Source organism: Agelaius phoeniceus, chromosome 24, assembly GCF_051311805.1.
Source record: "Agelaius phoeniceus isolate bAgePho1 chromosome 24, bAgePho1.hap1, whole genome shotgun sequence".
In the NCBI taxonomy this organism is placed as follows: Eukaryota; Metazoa; Chordata; class Aves; order Passeriformes; family Icteridae; genus Agelaius; species Agelaius phoeniceus.
The window spans coordinates 4,188,903-4,212,144 of record NC_135288.1 but is presented as its reverse complement, the minus strand read 5'-3'; the positions used below and the strand labels follow the sequence as shown (position 1 = coordinate 4,212,144).

Sequence of the window (23,242 nt, the reverse complement as noted above, 5' to 3'; positions counted from 1 at the left end):
CATTGGGGACCACACTACCACGAGCAGTATCTTAGGTGTCACAAGAGCTCTGTGCTGACAGGAATATCAACTCTTTTTGGGGAGTCCAGAATGCAACTGGTCCCCAAAAAGAAATGCTCACTGTGCACCTGGTTAAAATTACATCAAATCCCCCATGTCTGGCTCTCTTTCCTCCATTTAACCTTAAACTCCTGTGGTCCATCCCAACCCCAACAGGAGCCCAGCTGCGTCTTTAGCAGGATTTTGCCAGATTACAAACCAGGTTTCACACTGAGCCCTCTGTGCCACGGGAGCACGGGGTGGGCTCTGCACTCACTTTCCTGTGCTGCTCGTAGTTGCGGATGAAGTCGCGGAGCTGCTCCTCTCGGCTCTCCAGCGTGGCGTACAGCTGCTGCATCTGGCTCACCAGGTCTGTCTTCTCCCCCTTCAAGCGCTTGCGGTCGGCTTTCATGGCTGTGGGAGAGAGGATCACTCCAGCATGGCAGCCACTTGGCTCCATCTCTTTTATTTTTCAAGGAAAAAGCACCAAAATGAGAATTCTGGGGGCTGGGCTGGGAGAAGATGCCCGATTCACCCTCATCGCTGCACCCCTCAAAGTGCCCATCATGTGGCTCCTCATCACTGCCCATCCTCCAAGGGGCAGCTCAGAACTTGGAAAAGGAGGTTTGGGAGCAAAACTGCAGCCTCAGCCTCGGGGCCTGGCGCAGGAAAACCTGCTGCTCTCTTTCCAGGATAAATAAACCACAACCAGTTTATTTTTAGCAGTGAGGCAGATTCCAGAGAGCTCCCATGAGCCCAGGGCACGGCTCCCTGAGTGTCCCCTTCCAGCTCAGGGATGCTGTATTGGGATGAGGGGATGAGCAGAGGCATGTGGGATGTGATGGGTGATTCAACAGCCCTGAGAGGAACCCAAAACCTTCATGTTTGCCCTCCTCATGGCACCAGTGAGGGATGCTCGCTGACCACTGACCCTGGGACAGCTGTGAAAGGCTGGAAATCCAGGGAGAATTACAGAAATCTCATGTAGGACGAGGAGTTTTGGTCACTTCTGTACATCAGTGCTTTACCCAGTACTGAACCTGGTCCTTGGCAGTGCTGCAGAAATTCCCCGTGGCTCCCTGCTCCAGATACACCCCACCCAACCAAAATAATCCCAGTTTAGGAATCAGATCACAAATATTTCATTATATATTCCTGCTTTTCCACCCTGAGCAGTGCTGCTAACTCAGGGACTGTCCTTGCACTCATCATATTGAATCACTGAGTCTTGCAAGTTGTTGTTTGTGTTATTCAAAAAATCCTAAATGCCCCCAAAACTCTCCAGAAAACAAAACCACCTCAAAGCCACCAGGGGCTGTGTACACTACTACAAAAGCTGCCAGAAGATGATGCAGCATCATGAGTGGGACCTGTCTTCATGCACACATCCAACCTTTCTCCATCAGATTACAGAAATCACAGCAGCTGCTTCAGCCCACGCTGTGTTTTCTGCCCCCTGCAATGAGTCATTTCATCTGGGGGTTAAACTGCACGTCAGGAACCTTTGGGCTCCTCTCAACACGTGGGGATAATAACACCAATGAAAGAAATACAAGGAAACTGTGACTTGTGGCACTCTGAAAGGGGAATTAATTTCCTTCATGCACCTTTGGCACCCTTGGCTTTGAGCCTTTGCTTCACCCAGCACAGGGGAGCTCTGCTCCCAGCCTCCTCAGGCTGGGAACTCTCCAAAGGCATTTCCACCTGTGTGTAAGCAGGGAGAGCACCATTATTTGTGTGCAGTGAAGCTCCCAGGCACCCTCAGTCAGAATTAGCTGACAGCAGGGATCACCCAGCCCTGCACACGTGCTGGGATAGACCCCAAAATCAAAACAGCCCCCCCCAGTCCAGCTCTGTGCAGCTCCCACACCCCACCCCAGCTTGTGACAACCACAGTCTCCAGAAGAGGTTTATTCAGCTGTGAACTTCTGTGCACAGGTTTTGCTCTACTTTTTTTTTACTATTTCTTACTGGGAAGATGAACAGTAAATCCAACACTTGGAATGTACTGTAAGGAAAGGAGGGGGTTTGCAGGTGAGAGGAGAAAAAGATAAGGGAGAAAATCAGACTAAATAGTGGAGGAAGAGGGAGATGCTTTGGACTATAGAGATTTTTATCTGTTAAAATCCAAGAGATGAAACCCTTTGGATCAACTATTCTGCCAGTAAGCACTGGAGATAGATCAGAACACCAAAAACCAGAAAATGAGGTAGGAAATGCTGCAAAAATTCACATTGTCCTGTGACAAGCAGCTCTTGGGAGTCCTCCTTGCCCACTTCAATGAACACAACTCCTCCTGGGACAGCTCGGCCTCTTCCGACACCAGGACTTCCCTTACTTTATTCCCATCTTAGGAAATTCCTACAGAAACCCTCTAAAAACAATCACAACCACACCCAAGTCTTTGAAAAAGCCCTTTCCCACTGCCTGTCTCTACTTAACCACCACCTTCCCTTGCCCAATTCTTTCACAGGAACCAAAAACTTCCTAAAAACAAAAATTAATGATAAATTGACCGAACCATACTGGGGTGAGGTCCAGACCTCACAGACACATATGTATCTATATATCTGTAAAATTTAATTTCCTCAAGGATAGTCAGAGGCTCTTATAAAAGTTTAAGTCACATTTGCCAATCTCTGATGCTGGAGGCAACAAAAAGAATCCTAATGAACTTAATTAAATAGTGAGTCCCCTATAGCATACAAACTCCTTTAATTAGTGGCAGTGTTCATGGCCCTTAAAGATTTACAGAAAACACTTAATCATTTGCCAATAAAAAAAAGAAAATGCTCTGAAGTACTATTAGAAGAAGGGTAACTATATCCCAAGGTTGAATATGCTTTGATATACTAATATTTACCAATATTTATGCCAGTGTATCAGTATTACAAGAAGATTATGAGGTTTGGGTATTGAAAGAGCAGATTTTTTCCTATTAACCCCACAGGACAATTTACCATTCACTGCATTTCATATTTGAGAGATTTGCTGAAATTAACAGACTTTTTTTTGCTCCCCTCTATTGCTCTCCTTCCTCCAAGAACGATTAGCTCCTAAGCTTAAAGAAGATTTATCAGTCATTTGAGAAGTTCATTCCAAGCCAAATTAATAGGAAATTAATTGAAAAAGGCAGGAGAAAAATAAAAAGTGAGGCAGAAGTGAGCTGTGAGGGCTGCCAGCAGCTCCTGGACCGAGCCCCACTTGCTGCAGCAGCTTAATTTGTCCTTAGCAAACAAGCCCAGCTAATTACTCAGTCGGGGAAAACGAGCCTTTGCAATCCATGGCCAGCCAAGGAGGGATAAAGCAGATTTTCCCTGGCTATCGTGTCCATCTGAGGAGGTGAAATGGCTTTTTCCTTTAATCTGATGATCCAGGGCCAGGTTTCTATATCCCAAACCCCCACAAGTGTCCAAATAAACTCCCCCAGCCCACTGGCACAGCAGGCTCTGAACAAACCTCTGACCTCTTCATAAACCCTAGAAAACAAGCAAGAAATCCTAAACCCAGCCCATGAGTGGAAAGTACTTCTCTTACTTGCATTATTCATTTTCCTCCCCTCCAAAGCACAGGGCAGAAGGAGAGGGGGGACCCAGCAGCCCCCCCTGGACTCAGCAGCTCAGCCCCAGCCTTGGCATCAAGGGATGGGGGAGCTGGGTTGGGATGAGCTGGGTGAACCCCCCCAGCTCCCACCACCATCCCCACCTGCACCAGGTCACCCTGCCCTGTTGTTATCTGAGCTCCCACCTCCTGCCACTTGATCCTCTCTCAGTCCTTTGGGAGAAGAATGATGGGCACAGACGTGACAGGACCAGCTCTGAGCTGGGCTCCTCCTGCAGCCACAACAGTTAAAATCCACCCCCTCAGCACCTTTTATTCCCAGCTCTGTGTAAGGAGCCAAAATCCAGTGGCTCCACTGGGGAGGCACAGCCTTGTCTGGGACAGCAGCAGGGCTGGAACCACCCAGCAATGCCACCACTGGCCCCAGTCTGATCTCACCATCCCACAGCTTCCAGCTCCTGTATCCTAAACCCAGGCATCTCCCCCCAGGATGGAGGCTGCTCTAAATACTGCCCTTCCTCTTTGAGATTAATAGTGTCAGATGAAGGGGATATCAATTACACAACATCCTGATGTGGAGGGGACCCACAAGGATCACTGATGTCCAGTCCCTGGCCTATGAGGTGGAGGCCCCACCATCCAGCAGAGGTTCCCTTGGAGGACACATGAGTAATAATTAGTGTGACTGCCTTGATAATGTGATATTGGATGAAAAACTACCTCTTGAACCATAGAAGCAGCATCTCTGCCCAGTTTCACACTCCTGGGATGAGGCAGCAATGTCCAGGCACACACCAGGGCACTGGCAGGAGATGCAGCACACCCTTGAACTCCAAAGAGCAGCTTCCCATGACTCCCATCCACTTCCAAGTCCTCCTCTCACCCCACACAATGTGAATTTTCATGCCAGGAACAGAATCAGAGCTGACTTTCTCACTTACTGAATCACACACTTATTTTCTAATGCAGGGCAGGGCATCCTTGGGGAGCATGGCCGGAACCCCAGGGATGCCCCGTGCAACAGGAATGTGCAAACCCATCCTGTCCCATTAACATTGACTTAATTTCTCCTGTTTCTTCCTTGCAGCCATGAAATCCAATATTGTCACCATGACTAACCCATAACATCAGCATGGCAGTGCTGCTCCTTGCTTTGCAATTAAAGAGCCACGTGAGGTCCCCGGTGCAGCTGTCACCAGCAGGAAGATCTTGATGCTGAAAACATCCACATTCTGTGGTGTCAGGCAGAGCCAGCACTCTCTCCTGGGGGTGTGGAGGTATGGAGCAGGCAGGAAATTAGAGCCCAATGTCAAATTTCAGGAAAAAGTGAGGTGAGGCAATTCTCCATCAGGGAGTTTAGCTGGTAACAGCCAAGGGCTTTCCAAACCTGACCCAGCAGCCAACGAGGTGATCAATAACTTCTGAAAACTTCAGGTGGGTCTCCAAAGGAGAAAACCAGGTTTTGTGTAGAGATCCAGGTCCTTATAGTGGAGATGGCTTCCTTGGCTGGGTCCATGGCTGGACATCCATTTGGCAGGACATCCAGCCAGTGGGACACCCATCTTCTGGGACACCCATCTGCCAGGTCACACATCCTTCTGGGACATCCATCTGATGCAACCCTCATTTTCTGGATCATCTATCCACTGGGACACCCATCCATCCATTTCTTTGCTACCCACCCCCTCACTGCAGCAAGTTGAGGGTGTTGTGGATCTCTGCATGATGCTTTCCCCAGCCCAAATACTATTCCTGGGGAGTCACAGCTTTGAGCTGAAGGTGAGAGAAGGAGAAAACCAGGCTACAACTCATTTGTGGAGCAGACACGAAGTTGGTTCATGCCTTTCCAAGCAGCAGGGAAAGCCAGCCTGAGGTTTCCAGGCTGGCATCAAAAAGAAAACAGAAACCAGGTTTGCTCTCGGTGTGATAATCCCAGAGGCAAGCTCCAGCATATTGGATAAAGCTTCCCAGAAATGGGGTTTCTGCCATTAGCCCACATGCTCATGGATGTCTCCCAGCCAAGAGGCTCCTCAAGTCCCCCAGGCACTTGGGCACAGTCCCTGCCCACAGCAGGACCAGCAGTAATAAAGCTGTCTGCAACTTCTCCCATCAGGGATTTCCACACCAGAAATCCAGACCACATCCACACCTTTCCAGCCAGGATGGGGGAAATAATAACTGCACAAATGCTGCAAGCACAATTCAGAGTCCCAGCCGTGGCAGAAGTGGAGAGGGAGGTAGGGTGTAGCACAATGGGATTTTAATTGGATGTTAATGGAATAAAAAAAGTGCAAGAGATGGAATTAGCCCAGGAAAAAAGTGGAATAAAGATGCACAAAGCACATGCTGACAGGAATAAAGGAACTGGTGGAGTTGCTCCTGCAGAGCACCCCCTGTGCTGGGCCAGATCCCTGCCCCTACCCTGCACAGCAAGGATTTGTTACACAGCACAGGGAAGATGCAGCACAGGCTTAACAGCTTTATCCTGTGCCAAACGCTGTTGAGAAGGGCTGGAAATGCATCTCCAAAGGAGGACAATGAACCCACCTTCATGGAGACCATCACAAAGCAAACCCTGTGTGGTTGTGCAAAGTAAAGCCTCTTAAAAACTGCAGGAGCCCCCAAAAGCAAACCTGAGCAGCAAACCCTCTGTGCTTCCCTTTGCAGCACGGCCCAGCAAGCCAAGATCCATCTGAACCAGCTGCACTGCACTTCCAGGCTCAGAGCCAGCAATGATGACAGATTTCCATATAATTTATCTGCTAATGACATTCCACAGGACCCACCATGGATCGTGGGCTGCTGCAGGCACGGGGATGCTGCAGCCTCTGCTGCTGGGTGTGGGGCAGCCTTTGGTGAGGATGATGTGGGACTGGGGATGCAGGAATGCAGGCTGGGAGGAGGAGCAGCTCTTGAGAGGTGCTCTGGCTGCAGGACACAACTGACACAGACCCCTAAACTACAGGACAGTGTGGCCAAGGCTCCCTGTGCCCCTGGCACAGCCTTATCCCACACTCAGAGCCATGACTTCCCCACTGTGTCCATCAGCAGCTCCATCTCCCCTGGCAGATCCAGCCACCAGGCGCCGTTTTTCCTCCACTTTTGGCTACGTTTCTCTCTGGACAATTTTTCACAGAAAGGAAAAAGGATTTTTTTCCCCCTCCAGCTGCTGAGCTCGTTTTCAAGTTATCCATCTCAGTCACTGCTGCCAAGCCTGCTCTGCTGCCCAGAGCCTCCAGCCCAGATCCAGCCTGGACAACTTTCCCAAAACCACAGAAGCTTCTCAATATTGCAGGACAGGGAAGGAGCACCAATTGAAAAAAGCTTCTTGCTGTATACCCATCCAAGTGTCAACTGAGATTCTCTCTTCCTAGCCACCACACCTGCAGAGAAGTCCTGGAAAACCAAGCTCAGAGGCTTGAATACTGGCAAATAAAAGTCCAATAAAACCCCAACATTATATTCCTTAAATACTCACAATCTTCAAGCCAAACTCACTTTTTCTCTGGACTATCCTCCACAGAAGCACATACAGAAGCTTCTGAGATGACTTCTTACTCTTATTTTTTTTTGTAACTAGTTTTATAATAGTTCTGCTTTTATGCATTTTGCATTTATCAGCACTTCCCCCCCTGCCCCATCCACATGGAGCAAATATTCCCTAATTAAGGTTTTTCTCCTCCAATTACAGTTCTATAAACCCAAAGAATTTCCTGCTGCCTGAGGCTGCACTGGTGGTGTGGGGAGCGGCAGGATTTTGGAGGTATTTTGTCTGTTGCTGATTTTATAGGGATATTTTTGTACATCAGAGAGTGATAACAAAATTTCCTGAAGTCCTTTCCCCAAATACTGACTCAGCCCAATTCCCTGCGCCTCGGAGCATCTCAGCATCCTGGACAGGGGGAGATGCAGAGGCCCCACAGCTCCCCACGTGCTGCTCAGCCTCTGAGCCTGAAAACTTTTGACAGCTTCTCCTCATAATCCTCAAATATGAGCTGACAAGTGCAAGTTACACTCGGTATGCTGGGGATTTCAGATGTTATTTAGAGCCACAGCGCTGCCAGGGTTTGACGAGTGAGAGCCTTCCCTGCTCAGGATCATCCCCTGGCTCCAGCTGACAAACCATCCTGCCTGGATTTATTGGCAGCTTGGTTTTAGAGCAGAAAAGCTGCAATGTTGTATTTTGCTCCACACACCCCAGTCCCAGGACTTGCTGAGCTGGTAAGGAAGGGGGAGCACAGTCCCAGCTGCCACAAAACCCCCCAAAGGCAGGCATGAAGGAAGGAGGAGACCCTGAATGTCACCTGGAGGTAACCCCAAGGAAACCACCTGCAGTCACCAGGAAACTCACAGCTTCCCTCCTGCAAGTCTGAGGGGCTCAAATCCAACCCAAACCCCATCACCAGCTGCATTTCAGCTGCTGCCTTGGCTCTACTCTACAGCTGTGGAGGAATTCCTTTGCAGCGCTGCCATCAGCCCTCACATCCCATTGCCCAGCCCATTGCTCCACACCAGCCCTTGCTGGGGCAGGAGAGCAGGGGGGTCCCAGGGACACCCAGCCCCCAGCAGGAGCACTCTGCAGAGCCCAAGTGAAAAGAATGGCTTTTCCTTCCCTCATTAATCAACATTTTGAAAGTTGAGGGTGCTGGGGAGAGGTGCAGCCATTACCTGTGGAAACCCAGGGCACTGGGATTATTTGTCTGCTCTGGGGTGCCCTGACTTTGACCCTCATTCATGGAGAAAGCTTCCCGGACTTCAAGATAGACTGGAACCCACAAAAGTGGGAAATAGATTCTAGAGAGCAGTGCAGGTGTTTCACTTGGTGAGAAATTGAGGTTTTGGGGTTCTTAGTATGTTGTGGATGGCAGCAAGATGGAGGGCACAGGGTGTTGTCCTGGGTTTCTTCTTCATGCTTCTTCCTCCTTCTCCATGGGTTTGGGTGGCATTTTGTAATTGGGCAGAAAAGTCTGCACTGGGGGCTCTTTGGGATCAGTTATTGGGTTAAAAGGGAAACTAATCCAGGTGTCAGTTCTTAATTGGACAGTTTAGTCTTAAAAGCCCTTGTACCAAGAGATTGTGGCCATTTTGTGCCTTCTAATGAAAAGCTGCAGAACTCCCAGCAGTGAGACTGTTTTACTGATAAGAAATAATAAACACCTGAGTGTGAACATAAACTCCTGTCTCAAGTGCCTTCAATCCAGACCCAGAAAAACCCACAACTGGAATGCCCACACTTACCCTGCAGAGCCTCCTTGGCACGTGCCAGCTCCTGCTCCTTCTGTGCCAGCTGCACCTTCAGCTCGGTGGCCGAGAGCACCTCTGGGGACTTGCTGCCGTGGGTCTCCTCCAGGTCCTTGGTCAGCATTTCCTTCATTTGCCGGAGCAGGTGAACCTCCTCCTGCAGCTGGGCCACCTCCTCCCGCAGCAGCGCTGCAGGAAGAAGGGACACAATGTCAGGAAGTGAGAGCCAGGTCCGGCACAGCCCCAGCTCCTGCTGCAAACCCAAACCCTGGGGAAATGCTGCTGGGATTTTCTGAGCCCCCATCGAAAGGAGGAAATGATGGATCTGACTCCATGTTCTTAGAAGGCTAATTTATTATTTTATGATCTGTATTATATTAAAGAATGCTAAACTAAATAAACTAAACTATACTTGGGTGCTGGTTGACAGCCAGTTGAATACGAGCCAGCAGAGTGCCCTGGTGGCCAAGAAGGCCAATGGCTCCTGCCTGGGTCAGGAATGGTGTGGCCAGCAGGAGCAGGGAGCTCATTCTGCCCCTGTACTCGGCACTGGTGAGGCCACACCTGGAGTGCTGTGTCCAGCTATGGCCCCTCAGTTTGGGAAGGATGTTGGGACACTTGAGCACATCCAGAGGAGGCAACGAGGCTGGAGATGGGCTGGGAACACAAACCCTGTGAGGAACCACTGAGGGAGCTGGGGGTGCTCAGCCTGGAGAGGAGGAGGCTCAGAGGTGACCTCATTGCTCTCTACAACTTCCTCAAGGGAGGTTGCAGACAGGTGGGGTTGGTCTCTTCCACCAGGCAGCACTGACAGAACCAGAGGACACAGACTCCAGCTACGTCAGGGAAGGTACAGGTTGGATATTAGGAGGAAATTTTTCACCAAAAGAATAATAAAGTACTGGAATGCTTTTCCCAGGGAGGTGGTGGAATCACCATCTCTGGATGTGTTTAAAAAAGCCTGGACATGGAACTTGGTGCTATAGCCTGGTTGAGATGTTGGGGCATAGGTTGGACTCGATGATCTTAGAGGTCTCTTCCAACCTCATCATTCTGGGATTCTGTAAAGAATTCAGAAAGGATACAGACAGAAGGCTAAAAGATAATAATGAAAAACTTGTGACTCTTTCCAGAGCCTCAACACAGCTGGGCTGTAATTGGCCAATAAGTAAAAACAATTCACATGAAACCAATGAACAGTCACATGTTGGATAAATAATGTCCAAACCACATTCCAAAGTAGCAACACACAGGAGAAGCAAATGAGATAATATTGTTTTCCTTTTTCTCTGAGGCTTCTCAGCTTCCCAGAAGAAGAATCCTGGGCAAGGGGATTTTTACAGAAAATGTGACAGTGACAGGGCAGCCCCTCCCTGCTGGCAAAACTGCACAGCCCAAACCTGCACCACCTGGGACTGGGGAAGGAGGATGGGATGGATGTGATGGAAAGACACTAGGAGGAGGCAGGGAGCCTCCACTGGGTGATGGCTTTAGCATTAAAAAAATAAAAATAGATGTTAGTATGTAATAGTAATAGTAAGAAGGAAACAAGGAGGACTTTCCTATCCAAACCACCCGCTGACAGGGCTGGGGTCCAACAGAGCCTCCTGAGCTCCCACACATCTCAGCTCTGCCTCCAGCCACCCACATGCTCAAGGCACACTCAACAAAACCACTGTGAGACTGGGAAAGGGAAGATGATGCTTCCATCCACAGCCTCAAATCCTGAATTTTGCAGATTTACACCCAGTCACTGCTCACTCCTCCAGGCTGCTACACTGCAGGAGCACCCTGGCAGAACCCAGCTGGGATCCTCTCCACAGCAGGCACTGGAGGAAAGCTCCAGCACCTCATTTCCTACAGCTGCACTGACTGCTTAGTGTAATAAAGTGCTTTTCTGCTATTTCCACATTGCACCCATCACCCTCATCCTGCAAAACACTTTCAGGCTGTGCAGGTGCCACTGCAATCCTTCCTCTGAGTCTGGCTTTGCTTTCCCTCCCTTTTAAAAACAGGTGTAGAAAAGCCCTTTCCCATCCCAAATTGGCTTATTGATTTCATAGAATCACAGAATGGTTTGGACTGGAAGGCACCTCAAAGACCCTCCAGTCCCACTCCCTGCCATAGACAGGGATACTTTCCAGTAGACCAAGTTGCTCTAAGTCCAACCTGGACTTGAACACTTCCAGGGGTGAGACATCCACATCTGTATTGGTAATTATGCCAATACACATCCTCTTAAGTTGGCATCATGGACACGGGGAGAAAAAAACGCCCCCATCAGCACCCACGTCAGAGTTACCAGAAAAACAAAACAAAAATCAAACCCCAACACTTCCTCTCCAAACCACCGTGGCTGTGTCCTTTCCCCAGTGCCCCTGAGCAGCAGTGAGCCTGGAGGACACCAAGTGGACATGGAACACAGGGGTTTTCTCCTTGTTCTTCCTCGGAGCCGTTTCCTGTCCGGCTGGGGAGGTGACGCTGGCGGCAGCACAGGGAGAGGCAGCTCCCCCCCGGCAGCTGCGCCAGGAAGGCAGAAAATCTGCTGCACATACTTGAAATGCTTCCCCAATGAAAACTGGCAAGGCCCCATTCTGTAAATTATTTAGCAATAAAGTCACTAATGAGGAACAGTTGAGCTCCAGGCTGGGGGGGTTCGGTGCAGCCCGAAGTGATTTCTTGAAATCCGTGCAAAAAGCAAGAACTGGAGGAGGCCAAGGCCAACAGGATCTTCCCCAGGGATGGGAGGAACACAGTGTGATCCCTCCAGCCTCTGGGAACCCTGAGAGGATGTGAAGGGCTCACACATGGTGGAGTATTTTGTGTGCAAAGCCCAGCAAGAGCCTTCCCCAGCCACAGAAAGCCCCCTGCAGCCCCACAAAATACCCCTGGCTGCAACAAACTGGCTTTTTTTTTTCCCACTGATAACTTATTTTCACCTTTCCTAACATGCCACTTCATCAAGGGCTATTCCTTGGAAAAAAATGAACCAGCAGATGAGGATGGAGGCAGGGCAGCTTGCACAGGGTTGAGTGATCCCGATGGATTCCTGCAAATTGCAGCATTTTGGTGGGAACCAAGAAAATCCCTGCACAGCAGGAAGTGATCTGGGAAAGGGAGAGGGGAAACAAGACCAAGGACAGACAGCCCAGGGGGAATTCTGCAGCAAAAATTCCAGAGGGGTGCTTGGGTATGGCCCAAGGTGCTGCAATCACTGCCCAGTGCAGCTCTCCAAAAATGCTCAAGGTTAGAAACACTGAAAAAAGGGAACAGCATCTCTCCTCCTCAACAGGCAACAAGGGAATTTCATCCTCACTTAGTACTCGGCTCCTGATCCAGGCAGAAACTGCTGAAGGATTAAAATCTGAGATCTATGAGAAGCTACAGATGTAATCTGGAGAGAAACATGCAGCACCATGCTCCTCACGCTGCTGGCTGCAAGCCAAAGCCTATGGAGAACCTGAATTATTGATCAGCCATACATCCAAAATTCTTGCTCTTTTAGACACATAATTTGAGATAGACACACACACACAGATATATATATTTGTAGAAAAAAGGATTATGCTTTGCAATATATAGCTATATTTGCTACATATACATTATTATATATATGGCAAAGCCAAATCCAGTTTAAATATTTTTTTTTCCCACTGATAACTTATTTTCACCTTTCCTTACATGCCACTTCATCAAGGGCTATTCCTGGGAAAAAAATGAACCAGTAGATGAGGATGGAGGCATCCAAATACATCCAAATTTCTTGCTTTTTAGACATATAATTTGAGATAGACATATACATATATATGTAGATAAAAGGAATATGCTTTGCAAGATATAGCTATATTTGCTACATATACATTATTATATATATGGCAAAGCCAAATCCAGTTTAAATATGTATATATATATATATATATATGTAAAATTGGAAAGCACAATCCATGCAGCCAGGGTTTGATAGGAAAATCCCTCTTTCCAACTCCCTCTCAGAGCTCCTGCAAATGTCATGGAGTCACAAACTGGTTTGGGTTGGAAGGGAGCTTAAAGCTCATCTTGTTTCATGGGCAGGGACACCTTCCACTACCCCAGGATGCTCCAAGCCCTGTCCAGCCTGGTCTTGGACACTTCCAGGGATGGGGCAGACACAAATTCTCTGGGCACACACCTGTAATGACACTTTTGTACAGGATTTCCATCACTCCAATGCTTCCTCTGGTATTCTGCCCACCCAAATCACACCAATTTTCCCCCTTCAAAGCACTTTTCCCCCCCAGGCATGGAGCATCTGCTCCCATCACTCTTCTCCAAGCTTCCTTCCAAACCCTCCAGCACCTCCTGCTCACTAGGGTCCTATGGAGAAATCCCCTGTTATTGGCATAATTTGCATTAAGAGACTCAGCTTGAAAGGGAAATTTTAGCTTAATTTTAAAACAGGGGGGAGAAAACCCCTGCTGCTGTGCCAGGTTTAAGTACCCAAATAAATGACCCGAAACGTGCAGGCAGCTCTTAGAGATCGTTACAGAAAAGTTCCAATAGCTGGGAAAATGGGGTCAATTATTCAGGAACCTCATTTCAGCCTCTGCTTCTTCCACATCCAGATGGCTGAGGGAGGGTTTCCATGTGATCCCTATCAGCTGGATGGAGCTGTGCCCCTGCTTGAAGCTGCAGAGGAGTTTGCAGTGAGCATCAGCCCTCCCTAGCAGGGACCAGGGCTCAGTGCCCCTCACCAGGGACTCCACACACCCCCCAGCATGATGCAAAAGCAATCAGGAGAAAAGAAGATTTTTAAAGGCTTTTTTTTGCAGTTCACCCTTGCCATGTCACTATATCAGGGTGCAAAGTTCAATCTGCCATTAGGAATCGCCTCCTAAATGCAACAACCTCAATGTAAAAAGCTTCCACAGCACTTTTCCCCCAATATTTTTGTACCTTTTAAATTTTCCCTCCTCTTTTTAACCTTTTTCTTTTGGGGGAGGGGAGGGGAATTGGGTGCTTTCTGTAATTCCTGACTACCCAGAGGAGAAGGAGATTTTGCCTTGCATGAACAAACCCCATCACTCATTCCAGCCCCTTGCAAACCTGCTGCAAGTGGGCAGAGATGAAATGAATGCAATTTAAACATTTCCCAGACCAACTGATGAAAACTACCATTCCCACTGAAATAATTGGCTGTTAATTATATTTTAGTTGATCACATTAAACTTCCATCACACTGCTGGATTCTGCACCCTTTATGCTTCAACCACTGATGGGTGTTAACAGACAACACCAAGGAGATTTTTTTCTTTTTTAAATTGTGGTGAACATCTCCAGACAGCTTTTGCAGCTGAAGTTTCCACTCCTGCTCCTGCAAATCCCATCTTGGACTCCTCTGGGCAGCAGACCAACCCTCCATGCAGCAGCAAAGCCTTTTACTGGCCTTGGAACAGGCATCACTTTAAAGACATCCATTTGAAAGCCTTTTTTTTTCCATGTAACTCAGCTGACACGATTGCTGTACACGCATTTCTGCCTTTGGAGGGGACATATTAAAAATGGATGCAGAACAAACGGTGAGGCTCGTGTGGGTGAATCAGTATCTCAGGTGAAAGCTGCATTTTGTGCTGCTTTGGTGAGTTTGACAGTGAGATGGTTTTTGCTTTGCTGGGCACAAGTCAAGGGTGTGTTTTTATCCAGAACATCAGCAGGATAAATATACATGTACACACACCTCTGTCCTAGGATGAGAAATGCAAGGGTCATAAAGAACCTTATTAGAAAAAAATAAAGATTGAAGACTCAGGGATGAGCTGAGTTTGTATTTTAAAGAGCAACTCATCCCCTCTGATTTTTAAGTAGCTTCTCAGCTTGGCACCTCCTTCTTGCAAAGGTGCAGAAAGCTGGAGAGGGACTTCTGACAAGGGTCTTGAACTGACAGACAAGGGGGAATGGCTTCCCACTGACAGAGGGCACAGTTAGATGGGATATTAGAAAGAAATTCTTCCCTGTGAGGGTGGGGAGGCCCTGGCACAGGTTGCCCAGAGAAGCTGTGGCTGTTCCATCCCCAGAAGTGTTTGATGCCAGGTTGGACAGGGCTTGGAACAACCTGGGATAGTGGAAGGTGTCCCTGCCCATGGCAGGGGTGGGACGAGATGGGCTTTAAGTTCCCTCCAACCCAAACCATTTGTAAGAGAACCCAGGACTTGCTGGGGCAAAGCCAATTCATCCAGCCTCTCCCTTTGGCACCTGTGGCACCACAATGGACTCACAGTGGCTGAAATGAGCCCCCTCTCCACCCCACAGCATCATCTCCTCAAGGGGATAAGCACAAGGGCCTGACTTCTGTAAATCACCACTTCAGCCCAGCCCTGCTGTGCACCCCAGGCACATCCCTCAGTACAGAGTCTCTGCAGCACCGAGGCAATCCATGACCTCAGAGGAGCTGTCAACACCCAGTGCTCCCTCCCAGGTGGGTACCAGGGCGCTCAGCAGAGCCTCTTGGATTAATAAAATGAATTCTGGCTTTGTACACCTATCTCTTACTTTTAAATAAGCTTTTATTTCCACCCTGTGCTGCTGCTGCAATGCTAGGAGGGAGCAGTCATATCTGGCCACAGAAAATCCATAAGAATTTCAGGGTAAAGCTTTCATCCAGTGAGAGCAAATCCTTGCAAACACCATTCTGACCATTTCCTGAGTTAGGCAGCAGCTTGTGCCCGCATGGTCACAGCTCTGGGACAGGACCCCAGCCACACACACTGACCCACGCCCCATCACCCAGCTGGGGCAGGATGTGCTTGCCAAGTTACCCCCATGCCCTGGCATTCCCCACCCGGAAAATAAGGATTCTTTCCCCCACGCAGTGTCCCAGTCTCCGCTCTGCCCTGCCCACATGCTGGTGGGTGTCTCACAGGGGATGTAAGTAAATAAAACCCCGATTAAACCCCTGTGCAGGCCGGCAGGAGGGTGAGCAGCGCGGCTCGGGGGCCAGGCCGGGCGTGTGGGGGCTGCCAGCAGCACACACGGCAGAAAGCCACGGGCTGTGGGCTGCGACCCCCGCGGCAGCCCCGGGACCCCCCAACCCCTCCGGGAGCCAGGCTGGACTGCGGGGGCACCGGGGGCCGCATTCCCGGCCCTCCGGGGAGCCCCTGGCCGGCCCTCTGTGGGGACAGCACGGCCACCACCGCCACCGCCACCGCCACCGCCACCCTCCCCGCGGCCCCGCCGGCTCCCGGCGCTGTTTCGTTTCTGCCGGGAGGAAGCGAGCTGCAAGCACAAAGCCAGCGAGGGGAAGCTTCGAGCGCTCCCGGGGAGCCCCCGCGGACCCCCTTACCTGCGTGAGGGCAGCACAGCGCCCTGCCCGCAGCACCGCCCGCGGCCGCCCCTCGCCGTGCCCGGCCAGCCGGACAATGGGCCGGGCGCGGAGCCGAGCCCGGCTGGCAGCGGCGCGGCCCCGCCGCGCTCTCCTCATGCTCCGACTTCATGGCGGGGCACGGCGGGCCCGGGGCCGCGGGGGGGTCCCCGGTGGGCGGCTCCTCGCCGGTGCCGCGCGGAAGTGCGGCCAGCGCTACCTGCGCCGGGAATTTGACCCCTCGCCGGTCGCTTGATGTCACACGGCTCGGAGGAGTGGCTCTGCCCCGCACTGCCCCGGCTGCGGCGGGACGGGGGCCCCACAAGACTCCCGGAGCCCCGGGGCCGAGCAGGAACCCGCGGCCGGCCGGCGGCGGAAATGATTCCCGGCTGGAATCATCCATCGCTCCCGCCGCTGCCACCCACCGAGCGGCCAGAGCCGGGTCCCCGAGCCTCTGTCGCCTGCGCTGCTCGCGACACTCCCCGGCGCCGGCAGCACGGGGGAAACTGAGGCAGGAGGGGGGCGAGGCAGCAGCCCCGGGGCTCGGGCCAGCTCGTCGTCGCAAGGCAAAGCCGTGCAGTGTTTTCTCTCGCAATGCAGTTGTTACTTATTTTATGCGGGATGGCGTGAGCAGGGACAAAGCAAAAGGCGTTGAGAACGCAGAGACCACCTGCCTTTCTGTGATAAAAGCCACATAAAAATACAGCAGAACAACCGAACTCTCTGAAACCCAGCACGCTGGTATAGCTTTTCCATCAAGGTTGGAAAAGACTTCCAAGATCAAGTCCAACTCTTAACCAAAAAGCACCATGGCCACTAAACCATAAGGCACAGTGTCTCATCTGCTTGTTTTTTGAACATTTATAGGGATGACAACTCCACCACTTCCCCTGAGGAGCCTGTTCCAGTGCTTGACCACTACTTCAGTGAGGAAACTTTACCTAATTTTTGTATTTTTGTTCCCTAAGGTACACGGTGGACTATTATCTTCCCTCACCCTGCTGCCTGGGCTGTTTGTTTCCAAGCCCCCCACAGCAGACCTGCTTTGCAAATTTTAAAGCGATGAAGAACTGGGCAGAAGCCCTTTGGGTTTGTGAATTTTTCCCTGTCTCTACACTGTTAACCTCACTAGATGAGTCCTGCCTGGCCAGCTACCAGCTTGGGGATGCTCTGGATGCAGCCCCAGCACACTGCAAACACACACCTCTTGCTCTGCCCAGGAAGGCAGTGCTTGCACAAAGCTCCTAAAACACAAAAACCCCACCACATTCCACTTTACAACAGCACCAAGCCTCTGCCAGCCACAGCTCCCCCACCCTACAGCAGCAATATCTCAGGCATGGGGAAACTGAGGCACACCCCGTGTCCACAGGCTTTGACGTTTTGGGGAAGTGGGTGACAATACAACTGCGGGAGGAGTGAGCTGTCCTGGCTGGGAAGGAATGCACCCATGCCCACCTTGTACACAAAGGTCAATAAACCAGGCTGTCACCCACCCCGTGACACCCTCGTGTCCTCCCAATGAAGCAGGTTGTCACCCTCTTGCCCTGCCAGTACACTGCTGGGCATTGCAGCGGCTCGGGAAGGGCAAGGGAAGGGGAAGGGGAAAGGGAAGGAGAAGGAGAAGGAGAAGGAGAAGGAGAAGGAGAAGGGGAAGGGGAAAGGGGAGAAGGAGAAGGGGAAGGGGAAGGAGAAGGGGAAGGAGAAGGAGAAGGGGAAAGGGGAGAAGGAGAAGGGGAAGGGGAAGGGGAAGGGGAAGGGGAAGGAGAAGGAGAAGGAGAAGGAGAAGGAGAAGGAGAAGGGGGTCGATTTTGTCGTGCAACAAGCGCTGGTTCTCATTGCAGCAAACCCCAGTGCACGAACAGGCTGGCGCTGCCACATGGCCGGGCACGGCTCTGCGGTGTCCCTGCCCCTGCCATCACCTACCTCAGCTCCGGGAAGGCCAGGGAAGCTCTGCGTCACCTCCCTCCCATGGCAGCCTGTTTGCACAACTCCTCTGGCTGGGATCAAGTCGGAGCCCGCCCGTGCCCGCTCCGCTGCCGGTGCTGCGGGAGCGCTGCCACGGCCGGAGCCGCCCCACGCGAGCCGGGATCACCGCGGCACCTGCGGCTTTAACCCTGCTGGGCTCGTAATCCCAGAGCAAAGGCAGCCGTGCGAGCGGCCACGGCTCGGGAAGGTGCTGAGTTCAGCGCCCCGAAGCAGAGGGAGGAGGTTCTGCGCGTCACGGGCATTGCACAAGCCCGAAGCTCCCCAAGAGCTCCCCGGGAGCCGCTCCCTGGCAGAGGAGCCCGGGGAGCAGCGGGAGCGCTGGGCTGGAACTGCCTTCTGCTGACTAATGGTGGCCCGGCAGCGTTCTTCACACCCACAGCACCCGGCCGTGCTGAGACACTGCTGCTCTTTGACCCAGCTGTGGACTCACAAGGATTCCCTTGCTCCTTCCCCTGTGGTTAATAATCCCTTTGGAAGAATGGAAAAACGGTGCTGCTGAATCACCAGCTCATGCCTCGCTGGGTGTGCGTGGTGCCACCAGGCTCTGTGTCCCTGTGACAGGCAGCAGTCACCCTTTGTCTGCGGGGTTGGTCCTGGTGTCCTCTCCTTGCTCTGGATCAACCATTGCTGTGTGGCCAGGGCTGGTCCCTGCCCTTAGGCAGGCAGACGCTGAGGCCAGGGAGGTGTTTCTGTCCCTGCAGTCACTCCCTGTGCATTCTGGCTGCTGCTGGTGCTGGGAAAGGGAGCGCTGGTGTCAGTGCAGATGGGCCTGGCCCTTCTGGCCAAATCAGCCAGCCTCTTTCAGCCCTGCCTAGCCAAGACCCTTCTGCAGGGGCAGGAGAGACCCTTCCCACCCAAGTCTGGCCCTGAAGGTCTCTGCAGGCTGATCCAAACTTGACAGCCCCCACCAGTGGACAAATCTCTATTGGGTGTCCCATCTCCAGCTTCCTGTGCTTGGAGGTCTCTCTAGGGTTACAGTTCTGAGGCAAGCAAGCTACAGGTTGTCACCACCAAAAATTGTCCCAGCTCTGCCAAAAATCCCAAGGGCAGGGCCCACCAGAGACTGGCAACAGAGAGTCAAGTTGGGGTCAGAGAGTTGTCCAGCCCTGGCACAGGCTGCCCAGGGCAGTGGTGAAGTCCCCAGTCCTGCAGACATTTAACAGACATGTGGATGTGGCACCTGGGGACATGGGTTAGAGGTGGCCTTGGCTGGACTGGATGATCTTAGAGAGCTTTTGCAACCTTGATGATCTCATGATTGTGTGAAAAAGCAACTCAGCTCCAGCACTGCTGCTCCACAGGGAACAGTTCTCCCTCTCTGCAGCACGGAATAGGAGCTGGTGGCTGATCAAATGCAGCTTGAGCATCTGGCTGGTGCTGTGTGTCACTGCCCTGCAGGCACCTGAGCCACTGCTGAGTGACCTCAGCCCTGCTGGAGAATCCCTGCAGAAGGCCAGAGATGCATCCCTGCACCCTCAGAGCCACATCTGACCTGGAGGACAGAGCTGTCCACAAAAACCACCAGAACAGAAAAATCTGGAGACCTCATACAACGCCCCCCTGCTTCCAGGAAAACTTCCTAAAACTTCCCTCCCACAGCCATGGAAACTCCCCTCTCCATCCCCCTCTCTGCAAAATAAAGATAACAGACTGAGGACATGTTTCAAAACAGAGCTGATTTCATTTTTCCCCCTGGTTTTTCTTTCAAGGAAAAACTTCTCTCAAAAATGACAGATTTTTGTCAAACACTTCACTCATGACAAATTGGCATTGTCATGGAGGAGAGCGCTCGGCTGGGAGTTTCAGAGGCACTTTGGGAACCTCCATCTGCTCCTCCCGAGCTAAAATCCAACAGTGCTGAGGTTGGAGGACGTAATGTGTGAGGCAAGGATTAATTAACATCGATCTGGCTCCAAAACCAGAGGCACGGAGAGTAATTTTCATTGAGGAACTTGGCACCATTTAGCACCTCCTCCTCCTCCTCCAGTGCTGTTGGAGTATTTTAAGCTCCTGAAAATCACACGTGCATCACCAAGAGTTTTTGCAGTTATTAATGAAAGCCTCAATAGAGAGAAAAATCTGATTTTTTTGTTAGCTCCCTAGCCAGGCCATACACACCATTTTTCCCTTCTTTAAAGCAGCACTGCAAAAGCTGTTTTAAAGAGGAAAAAAAGCAACAGGGAAAGGGCAAACATTATCATGTTGGTCCTAATCTCATTTGGTACAACTTCCTGAGCACATCACAGTTACTTCTATTGTGTTTTTTAATTTTATCATGAGGATTATATTTATCATCACAGACATTTTATGCCTAACTTCTGGGCTCTTTACAATATTTTCATTCAAATGCTAAAAGGCTGTAATGAGTCTAAGATAATGGCCCGCAAATATAAATGACACAGATCAGAATAGGGGGAAATTGGTTAAAAAGGAAAACAAATAGAAATTATCCATCCTAATTTGCATTCAGAGATGGTAACTGGGGGAAAAAAAATTGATGTATTATGGAGAGGGAGGTTTCACCTGAACCCAACAGAACCTGCTGTGCTTCTGCAACATCTGGATCCAGCTGCAAATGTCAGTGACTCCTCCCTGCCCTCCCCAGCTTCATCAGCACTAACGAGGGAGGGATGGCACAGACAGCTGCAGGTTTGTGGCCCTGCAGGGACAGGGTGGGCATGGATCAGCAAAACCTGAGTTCCCCGAGAGCTCTGAACCGCTGAACCCCACCAGAATCAATATTTTCCTTTTTAAAACAATGCTGGGGGGAAAAGCACATCTCATATAGATTCAGTGTTATTCTGGGTTTTACATTATTCATTGAACCTCATCCCATGTCATGCTGCAGTGAATATATTACCATATATGATGATACAAAAATTACATGACTCCTGCAAATACCCGATAAAGTGTCAGGCTGGGCTGCTAAAGGAGCTGCAATTGCTCATTAGCAACGTGTAATTAACACTGCCACACGTTGGGGCTGAGCCAGTGCCAGTACAGGGAAAGAGAAGGAAAATAATAATAATAATAATAATAATAATAATAATAATAATAATAATAATAATAATAATAGAAAGATAGTCGTAAATCAGACAACAACAAACCCCAGAGCTGCATGGTGGGTCTCAAACTTTGGGAAACATTTTCTTGTTGAAGCCTAATGTTTGGGAAACATTTTCTTCTTGAAGCCTAATGATTATTTAGAAAAATAATCATAAATTGGGCAACAGCAAACCCCAGAGCTGCATGGTGGGTCTCAAACTTTGGGAAACATTTTCTTGTCGAAGCCTTAAAATAATAATAATAATAATAATAATAATAATAATAATAATAATAATAATAATAATAATAATAATAATAATAAAACAGGCAACAGCAAACCCCAGGGCTGTGTGGTGGGTCTCAAACTCTGGGAAACATTTTCTTGTTGAAGCCTTATCTCCCCCTCAGCACATCCAGGAATGTCACTGCAAGAGCCACCGTGTCCCCAGAGCCTCCCAGCTCTGCAGGGATCATGGGGACACTTGGAGGGAACAGGCTGCATGCAGAGAAATATCAGGGGAAATGGGAAGTCTGTCGGGACAGCTCAATGATTTATCCCTGTGTATAAATGTGCTGCTGTTTCTGAAAATGGCTTTGCAGCCTCAATGCCACCTGTGATTCCAATGGGGCTGGAGGTGGGCAGCTCCACTCTGATATTGGCCACTATCTTTATACTCAACTATTATTGCCTTTTAAAAAAATTTTTAAGCTGCCCTGGAACTTTCACAGGGTTTCTAATGCTCTGTCTTCATCAACCACTCCAGCTACATATAAATAAATAAAATTACCTTAGGGAATTCAGTACAGAAAACAGGTCTTTATGACACCCACACGACCTGCTGCATTCATCAACACAACCAAAGCTCACCCAAACCCCATTTCTTTACACCCAAAACCTGACTCTCACTTGGCACAAGGCTTGTGCACGTGCATAGGCTCCAAGTGATGCTACAGCCCAATTTTTGGTTGCTTGCAGGAACTGCAAAGACAACAAAAAAGTGGGAATAAAGCCTGGCTGGGGTGGCTGGGATTTGTGAGGCAGGTTAGGAAAGCCCAAGGGGCTGCATGGATCAATGACCCCTGAGCCTGGACAGATCCCATTCCCCTCCTGTCACTGTGTGTATCAACAGAATATTTATAAATCAATTGAAAGCAATTAATCAGCTAGAGAAAGATAAGGGATAATGAAGAAAAGAGATTAGCTGGTGATGCGCGAACAGGGCTCCTCTGGGGAGGAACTGCTGTGGTTGGAAGCCTCCTCTGCAAAGCCTATTAGCTCCACTTAAAAAAGAAATTTAAAAGAAGCAACCTGAATAATTAAAAGGAAGAGTTAATGGTTCATGCTAACAGCTTCTAAAAACCTGCAGCAGCCTTGTTTGTTAACCAGGGGGACCTGCAGATAAACCCCAGCTCCAGGGCTGCAGCTGCAGCCCCACAACCATTCCTGCATGGAGCCCAACATTCCTGCATGCCCTGGCAGGGGGGAGCCAGGGAGGCTCACCTGGACCTGCTGGGCTCACCTGGGTGACCAACCCTGAGAGCTGAGCTATGAACAACAGCAGAGAAACCACCCCAGGATGTGAGGAGAAGCCTCCAGTGGTGTAAATCCCAATATTGCCCACCCAGTGTATCCCATGGTAACCTCCCAATCACCAACCCGCTCCTTGTTGGCTAAGCCAGGACTAAATATAGAGCTTTGTTGGCTGCCAGCTGAAGAATTAACATCTGGACAGGGAAGTCACCATTTCTGCCATTTTCTGTAAATTTTCCTACTGATTTTTCCACCCTAATCCCTCCACACCAAATTCTGGGGAGGGGCAGGACCAGCAGCATTTTCCTTGGCTGTATTGCTGCCAATAATAATTTATTTCACCCCCAGAAGATGCCAGCACCAGGGCTGGGCATCCAGCCCACACCACCATGATGGTGCCGCTAAGAACTGGGTGCTTTTGGCCAAAATATCTTTCTGAAGCTGCCACTTCATTTTTGAGGAGAATCCAAAAATGCGCCACCCCCCAGCTGTGACATCCTGGG

At 50.2% G+C, this 23,242-nt stretch overlaps 1 protein-coding gene across 2 annotated transcripts in view; it reads right to left on the bottom strand.

Annotated features, from left to right (window-relative positions):
- Window positions 1-23,242, bottom strand: part of KAZN (kazrin, periplakin interacting protein) — a 225,562-nt gene that overhangs the window by 3,398 nt on the left and 198,922 nt on the right. For both annotated transcript variants that reach the window (XM_054647839.2, XM_077190178.1), the window contains 2 exons: window positions 8,839-9,030; window positions 317-453 (listed from right to left, as the gene is read on the bottom strand). In XM_054647839.2, coding sequence (XP_054503814.1) covers window positions 317-453; window positions 8,839-9,030 — 329 coding nt within the window. The remainder of the gene's footprint in view (window positions 1-316; window positions 454-8,838; window positions 9,031-23,242) is intronic.